Consider the following 18,034-nt stretch of genomic DNA (forward strand, 5'->3'; position numbering starts at 1 on the left):
GCGCCATCTTGGAAGTGGGTCCTGCAGTTAATGCCACAGATAACAGACAAACCGCTCAGCTGAGCCCATCCCAAATGCCTCACAAAATTGTGAGCAATATAAAATGGCTGATTTAAGCCACTAAGCCTTGGCTTGTATGGCAACAGGCAACCTAAACACTGACCATTTCTTCCAAGAGGCTCTACGCAGCCTCACAGAGACAGAGAAGTCCTGCCTGGCCTCACCCAGCACCATCCAATCCCTACCTGCAGCCAGAGCTCAGCGAGGATGAATGAACTAAGCTATTCAGACAGTCTATTTTAATAGGAAAATGTTTTTAATTGGAACGTTTTAGAAATAAGATGATGCTATGTCTTCCATAGTTACTCATTTACACTGAAAAGTGATGGGTAACTTTTAGGACGTTGGCTTCCAGTCACTCTCCCCTGACTCCTTGATGTGATAATTCCTTCCATGAAATACAAACGTTCTCCCAAGTGACGCAATGATGAGTATGTGCGTGACTCTGGAGGGAAAGGGTCTACATCTGTCTCTGCTTGTGCCTCGGGTTGGTTTTACAATAGATGTACCACCGGCCCCGCCTCTTTACCAGGTAACAGTCCTTGCAGCGCTTCTTAAGAACAGCCTTGGTTTTGAAACCCAGTGCGGGCAGCAGGTGGGGCAGGAGGCCGGGTGAGAGAAGTGAGCACACTTCTGCCCCGGGTTTCACAGCCACGGGGGCTGCACCTCCAAGGGATCCCATCAGAAATGTGGAGAGGGCTCGAGGCTTCACTGTGTAACGACTGAGATATAACAGAGGGTTCACCATCTTCCTTATAAAAAGATTTGCCATGTTGTGGCGAATCTATGGGAGAGAGAAAAAAAGGTGTTATAGCTTCTCCTGCGATTCCACCTGCTCTTTAAGGCTTCCTTTTCCCTATTTCACTGAGGTTTGGGAAGGCAGGGACTTTGGGGTCGGAGGGCATTCCAGTACCAGCTGCAGCCTCGACCTGAGCTTCAACACTGCCTTAATCAGCCAAGTGTGCCAGGAGAGTAAGAGGCAGCGGACGGCGGCTTCCTTCCCTTTCCCGCTTGCTGCAAGTGTAGGCGAGTGTGCAAAGCTCCGCGATGTTGAGGAGCGGCTCACCGGGCTGGGACCGAGCTTAAACCTAGGCCACACCCCTTTCCAAACAGTTACACCAGGTCAAGGGTGGTTCAACTGATGAGCTCCTCCCTCCAACTTTCCCCAGTCCCAGAGGCCCTCCTTCGGGCCAGTTTCGGGACAAACCCTAAGGACAGCGAGCCCCTGGCCCCGGCCCTGGAAGGGCACGGAGCTCTGGCAGCCGGCCGCCCGCCCCTGCTTCCCCACGCGCCCCAGCTCCTAGGGTTCAATGGCCCCAGCTGGGAGGAGCTGGGTCTGCAGGGCCCGGAGGACACCGCGGCACCGGGGCCGGCCCTGCGTGCTGGCTGTAGGGTCGCGTTCGGGAGCCGCCGGGTCCCCCGCCCCGGGTTCGCTGGGCACCCCCTCCCGTCGGCCCTGTCGTGCGCCCATGGTCGGACCCGCGCCCCCAACCCTGGCCCTCCGAGACCGCCAGGCCCCGGGCCACGCTCCTCTGACCGCGGCCCACTAGGAGAGACAGGCCCGAGGGTTTCAAGGTGGCCAGCCCCACCCTTTCGCAGCCCCAACCTCAGGACACCCAGGACCACCGACCAGAGAAGACGGCGCCCGTACCTGGCCGCACGCTCTCACCAAGCGCCGGTCCCCGCATCCGCGCACTGGCGCGCCGACGCCGCTGCCAGGAAGAAAGATGGCGGCAGTGGGGTCACGTGGCGTGCCCACATCCAGTGCGGGGCGCAGAGACGCAGCCGCGAGTGCGCAGGCGCTGGAGTCCGACGCATCACTCCCCAACTGCGCACTCCCTGCGGGCCAGCGGGATCGCCGAGTTGTGGGACTGGAGCGCTCTCGGGAAAAAAAATGTAAAAACAGGAACGAAAATGGATATCCGGAACGAAAAAGAAATTACAGCCAATTAGACCTTAGAAAAAACTGCCAAATACCAATGTCAAAACAAACTGAGAAGGAGGACATGTTTTTAAGTGGACAGGAGAAATGTAAACGGGTTCCGGGAAACGAGTGGAGACGGGCAGTAGTTGCAGCTGGTTACGGCTATTTTTCCCAACATTATGAGAAACTTCGGACATACAAAAAAAGGGAAAGAATTTTACTGTGAACACCTATATACTCGCCACCTAGATTCTACACTTAGCTCGCTTATCCCTGCCTTTTCAGGTATCTACCCGTGACTCCATCCGCCTTCCTTTGTGTGTCCAGGTGAGTTGCAGACGTGGCTGCATCCACCCCGCGCTCCCTGCAGGCCCCAACGCTTCCTCCCAGCTCCCACTTTTCGCACCTGACCCGGCGAACACCGGGCGGGCCGCTGGAGTTTATCAGCTCCAGAACAAATCTCCCTCTGACCACCACGTTTGCTGGGACATCTTTCCATTTTCAGGAGGTTTTTACGTGCATTCTTGTTTCTCATCGCCTTTCCTCCTCTTCAGTATCTCCCCGGCCACTCATCCGTCTCTACTGTTTTGTTCTTGGAGTCACCTGGTCCTCAGGCTCTGACCACAGCAAATAAAAGCTGGATGCTGGAGCGTTAAGCTGGGATTTATACCAAGTCAGCTCTAAGCAAAACGGGCCTTTTTAGAGGCTGTATTTGCATGCTGTAAAATCAATTGGTGTACTAGGCTCTGTGGCAGAAATCCTCCAAATATACTTTTCCTCCGCGGTTCCCATAACCACACTCAGGAACGCTTGCCTTGGACGAGGAGAATGCACTTCCAGTCTCTTCGGCTAAGCAGTCGACTCCTTCACCCAATATATGTATATATTTTTTGATATTTAAACGTCTCATGATTATCGGTTACCATAAGAATATAAACAATGTATTTTCAGTTTACATCCTCCCCTGCCTGTCCCCTAAATAAGAACCACTGAGTATTCCTAAGCGCTGAAGATTGCGCACACCATTGCCTGCCTCATCAGAGCCCTAGCTCCAGCCTGCGGCTGCAGCTGCGTGAAGCTGCACCTGCGGGCGCAACGGGGCAGCGCCTGCGCACCCTCTGCACCTGCCCGCGCGCTCCCCAGGGCGAAATAAGTCCCGGGGGTTTGGCGCCGCCAGAAGCCGTGCGCATGCGTCAGCGCTAAGAGGGAAGTTGCGCCGGGTCAAAGGTCAGCCGCTCAAAATGGCGTCGGCGATGACCTTCTACCGGCTGCTGAGCCGGTGCGGCAAGGCGGCGCGGAGTCGGCCCCTGGGCGCCAAGTGTTTCGGAGTTCGGGTCTCGCCGACCGGAGAGAAGGTCACGCACACTGGACAGGTAACGGCCGCTGGGTACAGGATGCCCCTTCCTCCGGCCGCTCCTCAGGCGGCTGGTGGCGGTGGGCTCGCCGGGCATCCGCGGCTCTGGTTCTGCGCCCCCAGCAGCGCAGGTCGTGGTAAGGTTGTGCTAATGTCGCTCACGCGCCGGGGAGGACGCCCACGGGTCGGGACGGTGGCGGCAGCCTGTAGCGGTGGGTCTCGTCCTTCCAGGGCCTGCGGGCTCTGGAACGGGAAGTCTCCCCAGCGGGCAGCACTTGCTGTGGACTGGCTGCCCATAGGAGATCTGTGGCCGCCGATTCTTTGGGTCAGAACGTTTAGAATTTTTGTAATACTCAGTAATAAATTTTAGTAACCTGAGAAGTCGGTTGTAGTCCAAAGCACAAAAAAGTCGTAAGCCAAAATGAAGAACAAAGGTCCCTGTGTATATTGGAATGTGCCCTAGTAGATTTAAGAGGGGGATATTAAAGCTCTGACCATATGCGAAAGAAGGTTGGAGGCGGTTCTCCTCGGTCAGGATTTGTCTCTCCGCCTTAGCTCCACCTTCCCGGGCTATGTCTCTGTGCTGCTCTCTGGTTCAGGTGATCACCCGTTTTCATCCCAGGTATCTTGCTATAAATGCCCCTGATTACACCGAGTACTGTGCCCCTCACTTGTCTGACTTTTCATCAATGGCCTAAAAGTTAAGAAAAACACTTTGCTGTAATATTTATGATTGATATGAAGTGACTTCTTTCAGAATTAGGCTGTAAAAGTCACACATGGCCTTTTTGTTTTTTCCAGGTTTATGATGATAAAGACTACAGGAGAATTCGGTTTCTAGGTCGTCAGAAAGAGGTGAGTAAAAGATCTATTGAAGAGAGGTAAGCTTTCATAAAACTTTTATGTAACCAACAAGAAATAATAATATATAAGATTTAAATAAATTTTTCCCATATTGCAAGCACCCTAACAGTTCTGGATGGGGTTCTACCTTTCTTATAATATTAATTGTGTTTATTTCTGACTTGTTTCCCCGTGAAACACATAACGTTGTAACCATAGTTCTGGTTTACATATAAATGGAAGTGATAGTTTTTTAAATTCTTGTGCCTTACTCTCCTGAGACTCTCAGATTTAAGTAAATCATATCAACTTAAAAAAATTACTCTTAACCACCTGGAGGTGTGTTTTTTATAGTTTTCACCAAATAAATTAGTATGTGTTTTTTACAGGTACTTACACTGACAAGCTGAAAATGGCACATGAGTTTTTCTTCCCTTAGTGTGTTTGTTAGCTCTATACATTGTAAGGGAAGATCAGTTCAGATGCCTGTGAGTGACCACTGGAGAAAGAATGTTGAAATTAGAATCCTTCTGCCTAAATCAGCCTTTTTTTTTTTTTTTTACCTGACTCCTCTATCACTCATGTCTATGAATTCCTGAATTCTTAATTAGGTCAGGCTTGCCTCCATGTTTCCTGAATTTGCTTCCTGAAGGAAGCATCCTTCACAGCCACCTTATTCACTCTTTTTCCCACTTTGGTTAGCCTGGTGATTCTTCTTGTTAACACCTTAGCTATCCCTAAATCATGTATTTTCCCTTCTCCCTCAATCTTGGTTATGTTATCCATTCCCAGTGTGTAGTTTTTCTACTTCTGTTCCAGAGCTACAGGGCATTCCAGAAAAGCTCACATGATCATGAATTGACTGTAAATTCACATTCTCAAAATTCAGTTGGTTCACTGTTGTGTGGTTTGATGGGTAGGTGTCAGAAAAGTTTGTTTTATAGTGGTTATTTGGCAATGCCGCTTGAGTGTTGGATTGAGAAAGATCCTGAGGCCTGAGCCACATTGAGTGAAAGAGTGTGCCATGATTGATTAGTCATGTCTACCGGATCATGGTGGTGGAGAGGGGCTTGTGTCTGGTGGGTTTACCTCTCAGAGTAGAAGCTGTGTGGACTTGCAGTCTAACAATTGTGAGGCTGAATCACAGCATGGGTTCAGTTTTCTCATTTGTGAAATGGAACCGTGTGAATATTTTTAAGCGAATCATAAGTCTCCAGTGAGATCACACGTCAGTTGTTGAGTAAGTGGTGGCATACGGTAAGTCCTCCTTCTCTCCATCCTCGGAAACCCTTTTCTGTTTATTCTTTGACTTGTTAGTGTATTTCCCAGTAGAAGTGTCTGTTCCATATGCCACTTTCTCCAATGCTGTAGCCCAGTGATTCACACAGAGGAGCTCATGCATTGGGAATGGGACATTTCTTCTGTGTGCAGGCTGTCCTGGGCATTCTTGTTAGGTATATGAACTTGACATTTGGAAGGTGGAAACCGATGGATGTTGAGAGGATTTGCAGGCCCTTTGTTTATTTTGGCAGTGATCGTGGAGTAGGGGAGATTTCTCCTAGTGTGGAAGGGTATGGTTTCTTTTGGCGGTGACCGTGGAGAAGAGGAGAAACCAGTGGATGTGGGGAGGGTTCGCAGGCCCTTTGGGTTCTTTTGGCAGTGACTGTGGGGAAGGAGGTTTCTCCAGGTGTGGATGTGGTGTCCGTTCTCAGGTTTCCTGGGCATCGATGGGTGGTTGTTACTGAGGCAGTGGCTGGACTCTACATCCCTGCTTTGTGGGTGTCGTGGCAGGGTTGTGGGGACAAGGTAGGAGCCTCAGATTGAGCAGTTCCGGAGCAGATTGGTCCTGAAGCCCTTGGGCTCATTCATGCAATCTGGCCCCCAGCCCAGCTCCCTATCTCAGCTCTTGCAGTGACATGGCAAGTATGTGGATCCCTGTCACAAATGCCTCTCTGCTGAACATGCTTTGTGTAGCTTCTGGTTTCTGGTTGGTGTAGCACAGGGTAGCAGGAAATAGCTTAAAAAGAAACCAAACAGAATCAGGATTGGCGAAGCCAGTAAGGGTGGGTATAGGAGAGTGTGGTGGTGTCTGTGGTCGGCAACTCACCCAGGCTGTCCTGGCTGTGATCTCAATGCTCCAGCCGGCCCAGCCTCTCCAGTGCCTTCCCCCATTTACCATCCCGAGTGTTCAGGGCACATCTTGGCATCACACCTTGGAGGTTCAAGGCATGTTTATAACATGATGAGTGGGCATCCTGCCCAAGCTTTCCTTCTTTCAACACGTATTTGGTGGTTAGTACTATTTTTAGTAGCAGTTGTTTTACTTCCGAGAGACTTAATTTTTTGGAACACTTTTAGATTTACAGAAAAACTGAAGAAAGTAGAGTTTTCACAGCCCCCCCCCGCTCAGTTTCTGCTGTTTACTGCCATTTCTCATTAGTGTGCTGCCTGTGTCACAGTTGATGAGCTGGTACTCATACATTATTACTAACTCAAGTCCACAGGTTCACTCTTAATGTATGTTCTAGGGTTTGGATAGCTGTGTGATGACATGTATCCACTGTGACAGTGTTGTACAGAGTTCAGTGCCCTAAAAATCCCTCTGTGCTCTGCCTTTTCATCCCTCCCTCTTCCCAACCCCTGGCAGCCCTGATTGTACTGCCCCTCTAGTTTTGTCAAGTAATACCTTAACAAACTGGGCCAGGTACAGTAGGCTTATGTCTGTCATCCCAACACTTTGGGAGGCCCAGGTGGGCTGATCTCTTGAGCCCAGGCATTCAAGACCAGCCTGGACAACATGGTGAAACCCTGCATCTACAAAAAATATAAAAATCCCAGCATGGTGGCACATGCCTGTAGTTCGAGCTACATGGGAGGCTGAGGTGGGAGGGTCATTGAGTCTGGGAGGTTGAGGCTGCAGGAGCCGAGAGCATGCCACTGTACTCCAGCCTGGGCAACTGAGCAAGACCCTATCTTCAAAAAAACGTAAATAAATAAACTGAATCTGAACTTCACCTGTAGAACAAGGATAGCAGGAGCCTATATAATTGAGCTGGTCTGTGCGGAAAAAAAGTGGAAGGTATCTCTGTGTGGCTCCTGCCCAGCTTTGGCCGGGGGTGCCTGCAAAGGAATCCGTGGCCCCCAGGCCTGTGACCGGCCTTCCTGTGAGGAGACTCCCCCCATGCTAAAGAATGTGCCGCCCACCCCCAGCCCTGAAGGAAGGACCGGAAGTCAGGCCTCACATGGTCCTGGAGTAGGTGGCACTCTGGGGCCACATGAGTCAGTTGGAGGGCCGGAATGCACTTGGAAGTGACCAGGTATTTCTCTACTGTTGATGAACATATTTTCATTGTTTTATAGTGGTAGAAGTGAAATTAAAAGCAGATACGACTTGCCCTCTAATAGAAGGGATGATTGGGTGAGGTCTGCAGTGAGGTGTGGTAATAACAATAGCAATAACAACAGTCTCATAGCCAGGTACTTGGCGACATCATTTGCTTATTTGGTCAGAAGCTGGGGCTGCCCTGCCTGGCTGCATCTGGATTCAGGCTCCTGCACTGATGGGCTTATGAGGGCTGTGTGCTTCAGTGACTTAACTCACAGGCTCGTGAGCATTGAGTCCGCGTAGATGAGGAAAGGCTTGGAGCAGCGCCTGTCCCAGGAAGCCTTGAGTGTGTGCTCGCCCTACTCTGCTGCTGCCTTCGCCACCACGAGGGCTGGCTCCATTTATAGATTTTTTTTTTTGAATACTGAATTTAAACGTTAGCGTCTATACACAAGGTCTTTGAGTTTTTGAAAAGGAATTAGGCAGCAAACCCAGAACATCAGGAGGCTGGGATCCCTTGAGTGCAGCTCTTTGCAGCACCTCTCCACCTGTGTGTGTCAGGATCACGGAACAGCTGGAGGCTTCAGCTTGTGCCTTCATCTGCCCGCCAGCAGGATGGATTCTCTCTTCAGATGCTTGGCAGTGCGGAGTCACTCCACAGCTGGGCGTTTGGGTCAGAGTGAGGTTCTGCACATTTTCTTAGACACCTGGGCTGGCAGAGTTGAGTCCAGTTGTGACGCTGTGACCTCACCTGCCTGGCCCTCTGTTCTTCAGTAGCAGGCTTGAAGGTGCATGGTGCCACCGAGATTAGGAGCAGTTGCACGCAGTGCTAATGTCTGCCTGGCGTGCTGTTTTGTTATGATAATGTGAAGTTTTATCCTTCTGAGAAGAGTGTGTGCAGATTTTGTTAATGGAAATGAGTAGGGCTCAGGAGAGAGGAAAACTACCAAGATCCTCCAAACAGAAAGCAAGTGTGGGTGACGGCGTGGAGCAATTGCAACTTTGCGCCTTGCCTCTGGGAATGTAAAATGGCGCAGCCGTGAAGGAAAACAGCATGTGGGTTCCTCAAAAAGTTGAAACTAGGACTTCCTTCCAATCCAGCGGTTCCACTTCTGAGTGTGCCCAAAAGAACTGAAAGAAGAGTCTGGGGTACACTCGTGTCATAGCATCATTCATTATAACTACAACCTGGAAGCAGCCCGGGGGTCCATTGTCAGCTGAATGGGTAAGCAAAATGTGATCTGCTCAGGAACAGTGGAATATCACTCAGCCTTAAGGAAGAACGCTTGACACGCCTCACAACATGGATAGCCTGGAGGACGGTGCGCTCAGTGAAGTGAGCCAGTCACAGAAGCAGACTGCGTGATTCCCCTAACACGAGGGACCAGAACAGTCGCTTCTTAGAGGTACTGTGTGAGGTACTTAGAGGTACTGTGTGAGGTAGTTAGAGGTACTGTGTGAGGTACTTAGAGGTGCTGTGTGAGGTACTTAGAAGTACTGTGTGAACACTGCATGATTTCTCTAATACGGGGGACCAGAACAGTCGCTTCCTAGAGGTAGCAGGTAGTTGGTGGTTGCTGGGGCGGGCGGGAATTTGGAGTTAGTGTTGAATGGAAATGGGATTTCAGTTTAGGAAGGTGAAAGGTTATGGAGATGAGTGGTGGTGGTGATTGCACAATAATGTGAATATACATAATGTCCTTTGAAATGGTAAAGATTGCAGGTTTTATGTTACCACAATTAAAACAAAAAAATTGAGAGGGAAGTAGCTTCAGGCCCATGCAGGAATCGACCAGAGGTTCCTCCGTGAGGCTTCCGTGGCTGGTGTCACTCATTCTTATTTCTCCCAAGAGGCTGGCAGGGCAGGGTGCACTCGAGTGGGGAAGCAAGTGAGACTGAGGCTGGGCCCACGTGGCGCCTGCAGAGGCTCTGCACACCCGTGCTGGTAACTCATGTCACCACCCAGGACAAGAGCACGCGTCGGATCAGCAGCGGAAAAGACTTGTGATATCTTTCATCCACATTGAACTGTCTCTTGAGCCAGCGCAGCACCATCCGAACCGTGCTGGCTCTTGTGTGTGTACACACACACGCTGCTGGTCACGGGGGATGCCAGAGAGCCGAGAGGGAGCCCTGAGGTACCCAGGGGTCAGCAGCTCCCAAGAAGCAGCCACTGTACCTAGGACTGGGGGGCAGGAGGAAGAGGTGGTGTCACCAGGAGGAAGCTGTGAAAGTGCCTGTGTGGTGCTGCCAGAGCTCCACGAGGGAGACAGGACTGGGAGTCGGGGATGGGTGCTAGGGTGAGGCCCCAGCCAGATGGTGGTGGCTGAGAAGGTCCTCTGTGAGAGGAAGACTGGATTGAGGGGCCTTGGAATTCCACCCTCCGCCTTTTCAGGTCATCTGGTTGTTGGCAGAGGCGGAGCTCTGTGCTTGCTTTTAGGTTCATCCTTGGAGGGTTTAAGAGGAGAGGTTTGCCTGAGTCTCTCTTGTCTTGAAGCAACCTGGGTGTCCTTTAGGGGGTGATTGAGACGCGGGTGGTGGGGTGTGCGCCATGGCGCTCTCCAGTGCTTTTGTGTGGCTTCCTGCTTGCGTATGGCTTCCTGCTTCTGTATGCTCCTCCTCTTCAGCTGCCCTCCCAAATACGCCATCTTGACAGTGGGATGAAGGCAATGGGATTTTAAAATAAATCTTCTGGATTAATAAGAACCGTGGGTCTTTGCTTCCTTTAGAAAGGCTTGGACTGTCAGAAATGATGGTTATAAAGTGAGGTTTATTTATCCCAGGACCCAGAGGAAAACAGTTGGAACTATGAATTCATGAGCCCCAGGTTCACATGCTTTGTCAGTAAGCCGGCGAGATGGGCGTCATTTCCTCCCTCGTGCAGCTCCCCAGCTTCCTCTTTGCTTCTTTGTTGTGTCTTTGGGTCTTGTGGTTCTTTCTCTTCCAAGGCACTGGCAAAAGTCACTGGATTCCAACATTCTCAAAGCAAGTTTGAACATGTATAGACAGCTCAATTACAGTTTGTAGAGCATTTTCTATGAAGTTACTAAGTTTAAAAATTAATTTGAATGAAAACCAGTTTTGCCTGTGATTTAAGAATTACATACTTATGTAGACATATATATACACGTTTAGCTAAAATAATTATTGGCGTTAATGTTAAGAATGCCTGACGTTCTAAATAATTGAACTGAGCTTTTACTTTATTTTAAACCTTTATTTTAAATGTCTGTGAATGGGGTCGGTATTCTACAGAGCGTCGGTGATCCAGCTGGTGGTTACCTCCCTTTTGCATTGGTTTTGGTGCTGTGTCACAGAATCACATACTTTATGTTTTATCTTTAATAGGTGTAATCTCAGTTTGACATAATAGGACTTTCATTCCTAAAGGTTTAAATCTAAATATTTTTATGCCCAATCATTTCATCATCAAGAGGTTGATGTGAAAGAGTGTTTGCTATTTTTTACATTACTGACGGACAAAGGACTCATTTTACAGTGGTTGGACAATTCACTGTGTATGATGTGCCATGTGCTTAGTGAGAGATGGCGTGCGGGCTGCCGTGCCAGTTCTCCCTGGATTCCCTTGTGAAGGGCCGCAGTGCTCTTCAGTTTTTCTTACCTTTCCCCAGGTGAAAGCAGGTGAGAATGAAGCCTTGAGTCTGAACCTGAGTGAGGCTGTGTGCTGTGGCTGGGTGTGTTCACTGCTGGTTCTTTGTATTCCTGCGGTTGCTCTGAGATCTGGAGCCAGACGTTTGCTGGTGATGGGCGGTCCGGGTCGCCCTTGAGCTGCGCACGCTAAGTGACGGGAGGGCATCCCGCGTCAGTCACCAGTGTCGAGGCATCAGCAGCCCTCCCTGTGGGGAGGTGGCCAGACTCTTTGACTGCCCTGATTGGGGCCTGGCAGTTTGTTAGTGTGGCCTTTGTGACACGTTGTCACTTAGGCAGACACCATATTATTTACACTATAAGGCTTAATTTGTTTGGTTAGTTGCTTCGCCTGCAGCAGGGGTGAGCAGAATATCGCTCACTCCAGAGCCCACTGTAAGGCGCTGGGACAAAGCAAGGAGCGGGGATGAGGCGAGGTGCGGGCCAGCAGCAGAGGCTTGTGTTGCAGGAGCGTGCAGAATAACCTGGGCAGTGCCACACGGCTCAGGCCTCCGCTTTAATGTGGCTTCATTTTCCTCTAACTTCCTACTGTGTTTCTGGAAATAGATCTTCAAGGAAGAGCTTTTACAATGGTCATCTGTAACTGACAGAACCTGTTCAAAAATAAATCTTTCCGGAACGTATCTGTGAGGGAGAGTGGTGCCCTGCCTCCCACGGCGTGTGTGTTCTCTGTGACTGTGTGTGGCAGTGAATGAGCCTCTGGCCTCCAGAAATGAGTGACTTTGTGATGAGCCCTGTTGCTGCTTCTACTCTGGGGCGGGGACGCTGTAGATGGAGCACAAGGTTTCAGGCTGTGTCATTAAGCAGGGGAACCCCAGGAGCAACGTCGGAGGCAGAGGTGTCATGCTTGGCGGGGCTGGCCGTCCAGGAGGGGACATGCAGGTAGACCCACGTCCCTGGGCTTTGGGGCCTGCTGGGGGTGTAGAGTTCCTTCCCTCTACATGCACAGACGCTGACGCTCCACTTCCCATAGCTTCCCCGTGCTTCGTGCCTTGTCTTCCTGGCACTTACTCATTGACTTTTCCCAGGCGCAGCTGAAAGGGGCTGGCTCATGCCAGAGTCAAAGGAAATCAAGGCGTGTCCCCTTTCCAGGTTCCCAAATTTGCCATCGTGAGCATCATCACATCCATTATTTGCCAAGCCAGGATGTTTTAATTGCTTTTTAAAAAAGGAAAATTCTGTGAAACAGAGGGAATAGTCTAGTGATTCCCTTTTCCCATGTACCCAGGCAGTCAGTTTCAACAGTTACCAACCGAAATAGTTGTCGGAATGGCCATTCTGGCTTCAGCTCTGCTCTGCCTCTACCCCGGCCCCACCAGCCCCTGGTAATTTTGATGTGAATCTTTGACATCATGTTACTGGGTCTAAATTTATCTGTGTGTAAGTTGACCCTTGAACAACATAGGTTTGAACTGTGTGAATCCACTTAAGTGGCTTTTCTTTCGCCTCTGCCACGCCTGAGACAGCAGGACCAACCCTCCCTTCCTCCTCCTCAGCCTGCTCGATGCGAAGATGATGAGGATGAAGCAGGTTCCCCTGGTTGACTCCTCCTTTATGACCATCCACTTCCACTTAATGGAGAGTCAATTCATTTTCTCTTCCTCGTGATTTCCTTCATTGCATTTTCTTCCTCTAGCTTACTTTATTTAAGAATTCAATATATAATACTTGTAACATGCAAAATATGTGTTAATCGACCGTTGATGTTATTGGTAAACGTTCTGGTCAGCATCAGGCTGTGGGTAAATTGTGGGATGCAGATTTTCAACCGCGTTGGGGGTGGTTCCCCCAACCCCTGAGTTCAAGGATTAAGTGTACCTTCAAAAGATACTAACATTTGGATTTTACAAGGAAGTAAAAAAAACACAAGATAACAAAATATATGAACATGACAACAATATTATCACACCTTAAAAATTATAATTACTTTAAGTGAAATATCTAAGTGATGTTAAATATTCTTGATCCTGCATGGTTTTAAAAATGTTACAGTGTGACTCTGAGCCCAAGTGAGTTCTTACATGCAGCTGTTGGTGTCTCTGATGTCTCTTTTAATCTGTAGGTTCCCATCGATCTCCCACGCTGTCTCCTTTTCTCATTGGAAAAATGTATTTGTTCGAGAACCTAGGTCATTTCCTCTGTAGAGTCATCCTCAGCTGGGTTCTACTGACCGCATAACTGTAGTGTTGTTGAACATGTATCTTGTCTCTACATGTTTTGGAAATTAGCTGGCTCTCGAGGCTTGATCAGATCGAGGTCAGTGTTTCGTTCCTGGTGAGACTGCTGCATAGGTGGTAGTGTGTCCTCCATCAGGAGGCACATAATATGATTGGTTCTGGTTGTAGTAAGAGACTTTGATCATTATCTCCTACATCTGTGATTTCATAAAGGGTTGTAAAATGATGATATTATCCATCTTATTGGGTTGAATACTTGTATCAAAAGAAACCTTGGTGCTGAAGTAAAGTTTCTGTAGGAAAATCAGAAGAAATACTTGACTCTTTCCCTTTATGTACCAGTCTTTAATGGGTTGATTCTCTAGTTTCTGTTTGTTTTGTGTTGCTATAACAGAGTACCTGAGACTGGATAATTTATAAGGAACAGAGATTTATTTCTTACAGCCTGGAGGCTGGGAAATCCAAGGTTGAGGGCTGTATCTGGTGAGGGTGGAAGGTGGAAGGGCTGGAGAGTGTGCATGGAGGGGCTGAACTCCTCCTCCTCCCAGGAGCCCGCCCACCACCTGTGAGGGCAGCTGGAATCCCTCATGAGGCAGAACCCTTGTGACCTCAGCACCTCTGAAGGCCCCACCCCATCTCTCAACACTGTTGCATTGACGATTCAGTTTCCAACACAGGAACTTTGGGGGAACACATTCAAACCATAGTACCTAGTAAGGTAATTAATGAGTTTTTAAAATATGTTTATGAAATCATGGGTGTAAAAATTGGTGTTTCAGCCTTTTGCAGTTATAATCCCCTTGTCCCTCCAATTTCCCATACCCCAGATTATTGCATGTGGGAAGTTTCCCCTGGTTGACTCCTCTTTTGACACAACCTTCGTTGCCTTAAAAGCTTCCCTGACTTGTGCCACAATATAGTGTCTGAAGTTCATCCCATAACAGTTCCTGCCCTGGACCCAGAATTAGTCACTTTTGAAAGCATCCAGTCCCTTCCCTTTGGGGTGAAATGATGTTTAGAGACCACCGTGTGGGCAGCAGGGGTGCTCATGGCCGCTGTGTTAATCATGGTCCTGGGGATGGAGCTAGAAAGGGTGTGTGTAGACCGGGCGTGGTGGCTCACGCCTGAAATCCCAGCACTTTGGGAGGCTGAGGCGGGCAGATCACCTAAGGTCAGGAGTTTGAGACCAGGCTGACCAACATGACGAAACCCCATCTCTACTAAAAATGGAAAAATTATCTGGGTGTGGTGGCAGGCACCTGTAATCACAGCTACTTGGGAGGCTGAGGCAAAGAACTAATTGAACTCAGGAGGCAGTGGTTGCAGGAAGCGAAAATCGCGCCACTGCATTCCAGCCTGGGCGACAGAGTGAGACTCTGTCTCAAAAACAGAAAAGAAAGGGTGTGTGTGAACATCAGACACGGAATGAGTCACACTGATCCTTCCAAACTCAGTTCAGGGTTCCGAGACTTCTGCTGAGCCAGTGAGCTGACCTCTCTAGTCCCTCCCCACACTGAAAAATCCTGAGTTTTCAATAATAATTTTATTTGCTTTGCAAGCAGTTTTATTCTTGGGTGTGTCGTGTTAGAAATGTTCCTGTTACTCTCTCTTTAAAGTTTTTGGGAATTCCTTAGGTCCGTTTGTCTCCTTTTTATCATTTTAAAAGTGTAGTTTTATAACTTTGAAAAATGTAAAATATAGACTCAGAGTCAGATTTATGAAACTCGGAAGAAAGTCTAACGATCATGCTTGCGTCCTCCTTCCTTTCCACCTCACAGTAGTAACTTCATTGCTTTCTCCTTTGGATTTTGTGTCAATAAGTGAATATGTAGGCGGACCCCTGGTCTTCCCCACATGGATGAGTGGAAGCCTTCTGTCCACTTACCCACGGCCTGGCGTCTCCACGTAGTCCTGTGTCCTTCACCCCGTCGTGATATGGAGACAGCTTTTCATTCCGTTTTGATTGTAACTTAGCATCAGCACACAAGCAGGACGTGAAATTCCCGGTCTTCCCCACATACGTCCATGAGTCATAAATGCCCAGGTGGGGGACACAGTGGATGAGGAGACCCAGTGTACGGCAAACAGAACACTGAGGAACGACCTAGCCAGCTTTCAGGACCTCTGCGGCCCAAGGGGAAAGCCGGAAGGACATTGTTCTTCGAACGGATTGCAGCACTGGTGGCATTTTTGGCATTTTAGATAAATCTATCCCATCATTGTCACGTTTACGGAGGTGGATAACTGCATAGAGGTTCTGTGAGAGAATGTTCGTATGAAACGCACATGGGGGCCTGTGAGGGACAGGCCAGAGTGGTGCAGGTGCCCTCAGGTGGGACAGAACAGAGTGGTGGGGAGAAGGGGGCACGGCAGAGCCCATGGGGCAGGTGTCAGCGTTTGCTGAGTCCACGGGGACAGAAGGGAAAGCCTCTGTGCTGCTCTGATTCTTGCAGCGCTTCTCTGAGTTTGGAACTGTATTCCAATGAAAAGCAAATGTGTGTGTGGCCCTAAATTTAATAATTGTGAGTCGTGAAGGTCTACGATGATAATAGTTAAATGAAGCATGCACCATAGATCCATGCTGATGGTACATGAAGTTGCGTGTGGTGGGTTAAATTGTATGAAGTTAGCAAGTTTGCGTATTTCTTTATGTAAGTGTTTCTTCTTGTTCCAGGTGAATGAAAACTTTGCCATTGATTTGATAGCAGAGCAGCCCGTGAGCGAGGTGGAGACACGGGTGATAGCGTGCGACGGCGGCGGGGGAGCTCTTGGCCACCCGAAAGTGTATATAAACTTGGTGCGTAGCCAGCCACCGTGCGCATGGTAGGGCGGCCTGCTCGTCCTCATTCTCCCCTGCACACCCAGTGCCTGTTCTTTCTACCCTCTTCTCTAACTGCTCCTGAGGCGGCCCGTACGGGGTTCACACTGCTGGCACATTCACCCTACAGCACCACACTACAGGGCCTACATACAGCCACGTGTCCGCAAACCCCCTTTCAACTGGGAAGTGGTGGGCGGCATGTTTAGTTGGATCAGCCTTGATGTCCGCCTTCCTTTTCTCGAACACTCCGGCGTCTTTCCTCTCTGGGCCCTTCTCAGTTTGGTCATCATCTTAGCTCAGGCTGCCACACACAGCACTGCAGGCTGGGGCTGTAAACAGCAGAAATGCATTTCCCACGGTGCTGGAGGCTGCAGCCCAAGACCATGATGCCTCTGTTGGTTCCTCCTGGGGCCTGGCTCTTCAGCTTGCAGATGAGGTCTCCTCCCTGTGTCTTCACAGGGCTGTCCCTCCGTGGGTGACTCCTCATCTCCTCTTGTAAGGACACCAGGCGGATTGGCTCAGGGCCCCTGTGTGGCCTCCGTTTACCTTCATCACCTCTTTAAAGGCTCCATTTCCAAACACAGTCACATTGGGGGTTAGGACTTTGCGGGGCACATGGTTTATTTTGTAACAGTCCCTGTGTAATCTTTTAATCTTTTATGCCTGTTGATGAGTGTCATATACAGGACCATTGAGAAAAAAAGAACACAGGACCAGAGAAAGAGGCCATGGGCTGAAGCTGGGATGTGGACCTGGGGTGCAGGGAGGGAGGGAGGCCACTGACCGTGGAGCACTCAGGGACTCAGGCAGCTGCTGGGCTTGGTGTTCTCACCAAAACAGAGTCCTGGTCATGGGACTTCAGCTTCGTTAGAGCTGACATTTATTAAAAGCTGTCATTGTCTTGTTGCCTGTCCTGAAAACGGGACAGTGTAACAGGCATCAGTGGTTAAGCCACCTAGAGCGGGACTGGGCAGCCAGCATGTCCCCTCCTGGGCTCCAGCCCTGTGGGCGGAGCTTGGGTGTGCCTCAAGGTCCTGTGCAGCAGCCACCCCCTGCTCCTGGCAGCTGAGGTGTGGCGGGTGAATGGAGCTGCAGGCCCACAGTGATGTCCCTGGGGGGTCCCATGGGATGGCGGGGAAACCCGGGGTTGGAGCCTGAGGCCAGGGGCTTGCGTCAGGCTGGAACTGAGACTGATAGTCTGCATTCTTACTTCAGTAGTAACTGAGTATTTGTATGTGTTTCTGACAGTCTGTTTCAAGTTTTATACATACATTTTCAATGTTTAATATCTAGATTTGAAGTAGAATATGGAAATACGACATCATTCCTTTTGAATGTTTTCAGGACAAAGAAACAAAAACTGGCACGTGTGGTTACTGTGGGCTCCAGTTCCGACAGCACCCCCACTAGAGCACGTGGCACGCTGGGGCCCCGCAGCATCCTGTGAACATTTCCACGGGGAAGACGAGTGCGTGAAGCTCGCTGGTTCTGTGCGAAGGGTATTCCCGGTGCCGAATAAAGGGTGTTGCTGTCAAGGCTGACAATTTGTAAGTTTGTTTCTTTTATCGGCTGGGCTTTGGACGTGAACATCCACATGGACATGGGTAGACATGGGAGTGGAAGCAGTGCCCGCTCCAGAGTGAGCCTGAGCTGCCTCCTGCTGGCCACCGCGTGCCTTACCGGCTGCTTCTGTATGTCTCCTCTTATCGTTGGGGCCACGTCGGCTGTAAGAATGGCGGGGCGGGCAGGGAGGGAGAAGTGCCTCTTGTTTTGCAGATGCAACTGGGCTTCTGAGAGCCAGGGTGGCTCTTGAGTTGCACAGTGAAGAGGGCGCCCAGGCCTCAGCTGGTCCTATGGGAAC

The 18,034-nt window shown here is 49.8% G+C and overlaps 2 protein-coding genes across 2 annotated transcripts; one reads left to right on the forward strand and one right to left on the reverse strand.

The window, feature by feature from the left end:
* Window positions 1-282: 282 nt before the first annotated feature.
* On the reverse strand, window positions 283-1,844 carry MRPL36 (mitochondrial ribosomal protein L36). The gene is made up of 2 exons (XM_023218245.1): window positions 1,712-1,844; window positions 283-844 (listed from the first exon to the last, which is right to left on the reverse strand). The coding sequence occupies exon 2, from the start codon at window positions 830-832 to the stop codon at window positions 521-523; it is 312 nt and encodes a 103-aa protein (XP_023074013.1). The 5' UTR covers window positions 833-844; window positions 1,712-1,844; the 3' UTR covers window positions 283-520.
* A 1,343-nt stretch (window positions 1,845-3,187) lies between these two features.
* On the forward strand, window positions 3,188-17,717 carry NDUFS6 (NADH:ubiquinone oxidoreductase subunit S6). Its single transcript, XM_023218238.2, has 4 exons — window positions 3,188-3,357; window positions 4,140-4,193; window positions 16,027-16,149; window positions 17,518-17,717. Exons 1-4 carry the CDS (start codon window positions 3,226-3,228, stop codon window positions 17,581-17,583), a joined length of 375 nt encoding a protein of 124 aa, XP_023074006.1. The 5' UTR covers window positions 3,188-3,225; the 3' UTR covers window positions 17,584-17,717.
* Window positions 17,718-18,034: the final 317 nt, after the last annotated feature.

This window comes from Piliocolobus tephrosceles, chromosome 4, assembly GCF_002776525.5.
Source record: "Piliocolobus tephrosceles isolate RC106 chromosome 4, ASM277652v3, whole genome shotgun sequence".
Lineage (NCBI taxonomy): Eukaryota > Metazoa > Chordata > Mammalia > Primates > Cercopithecidae > Piliocolobus > Piliocolobus tephrosceles.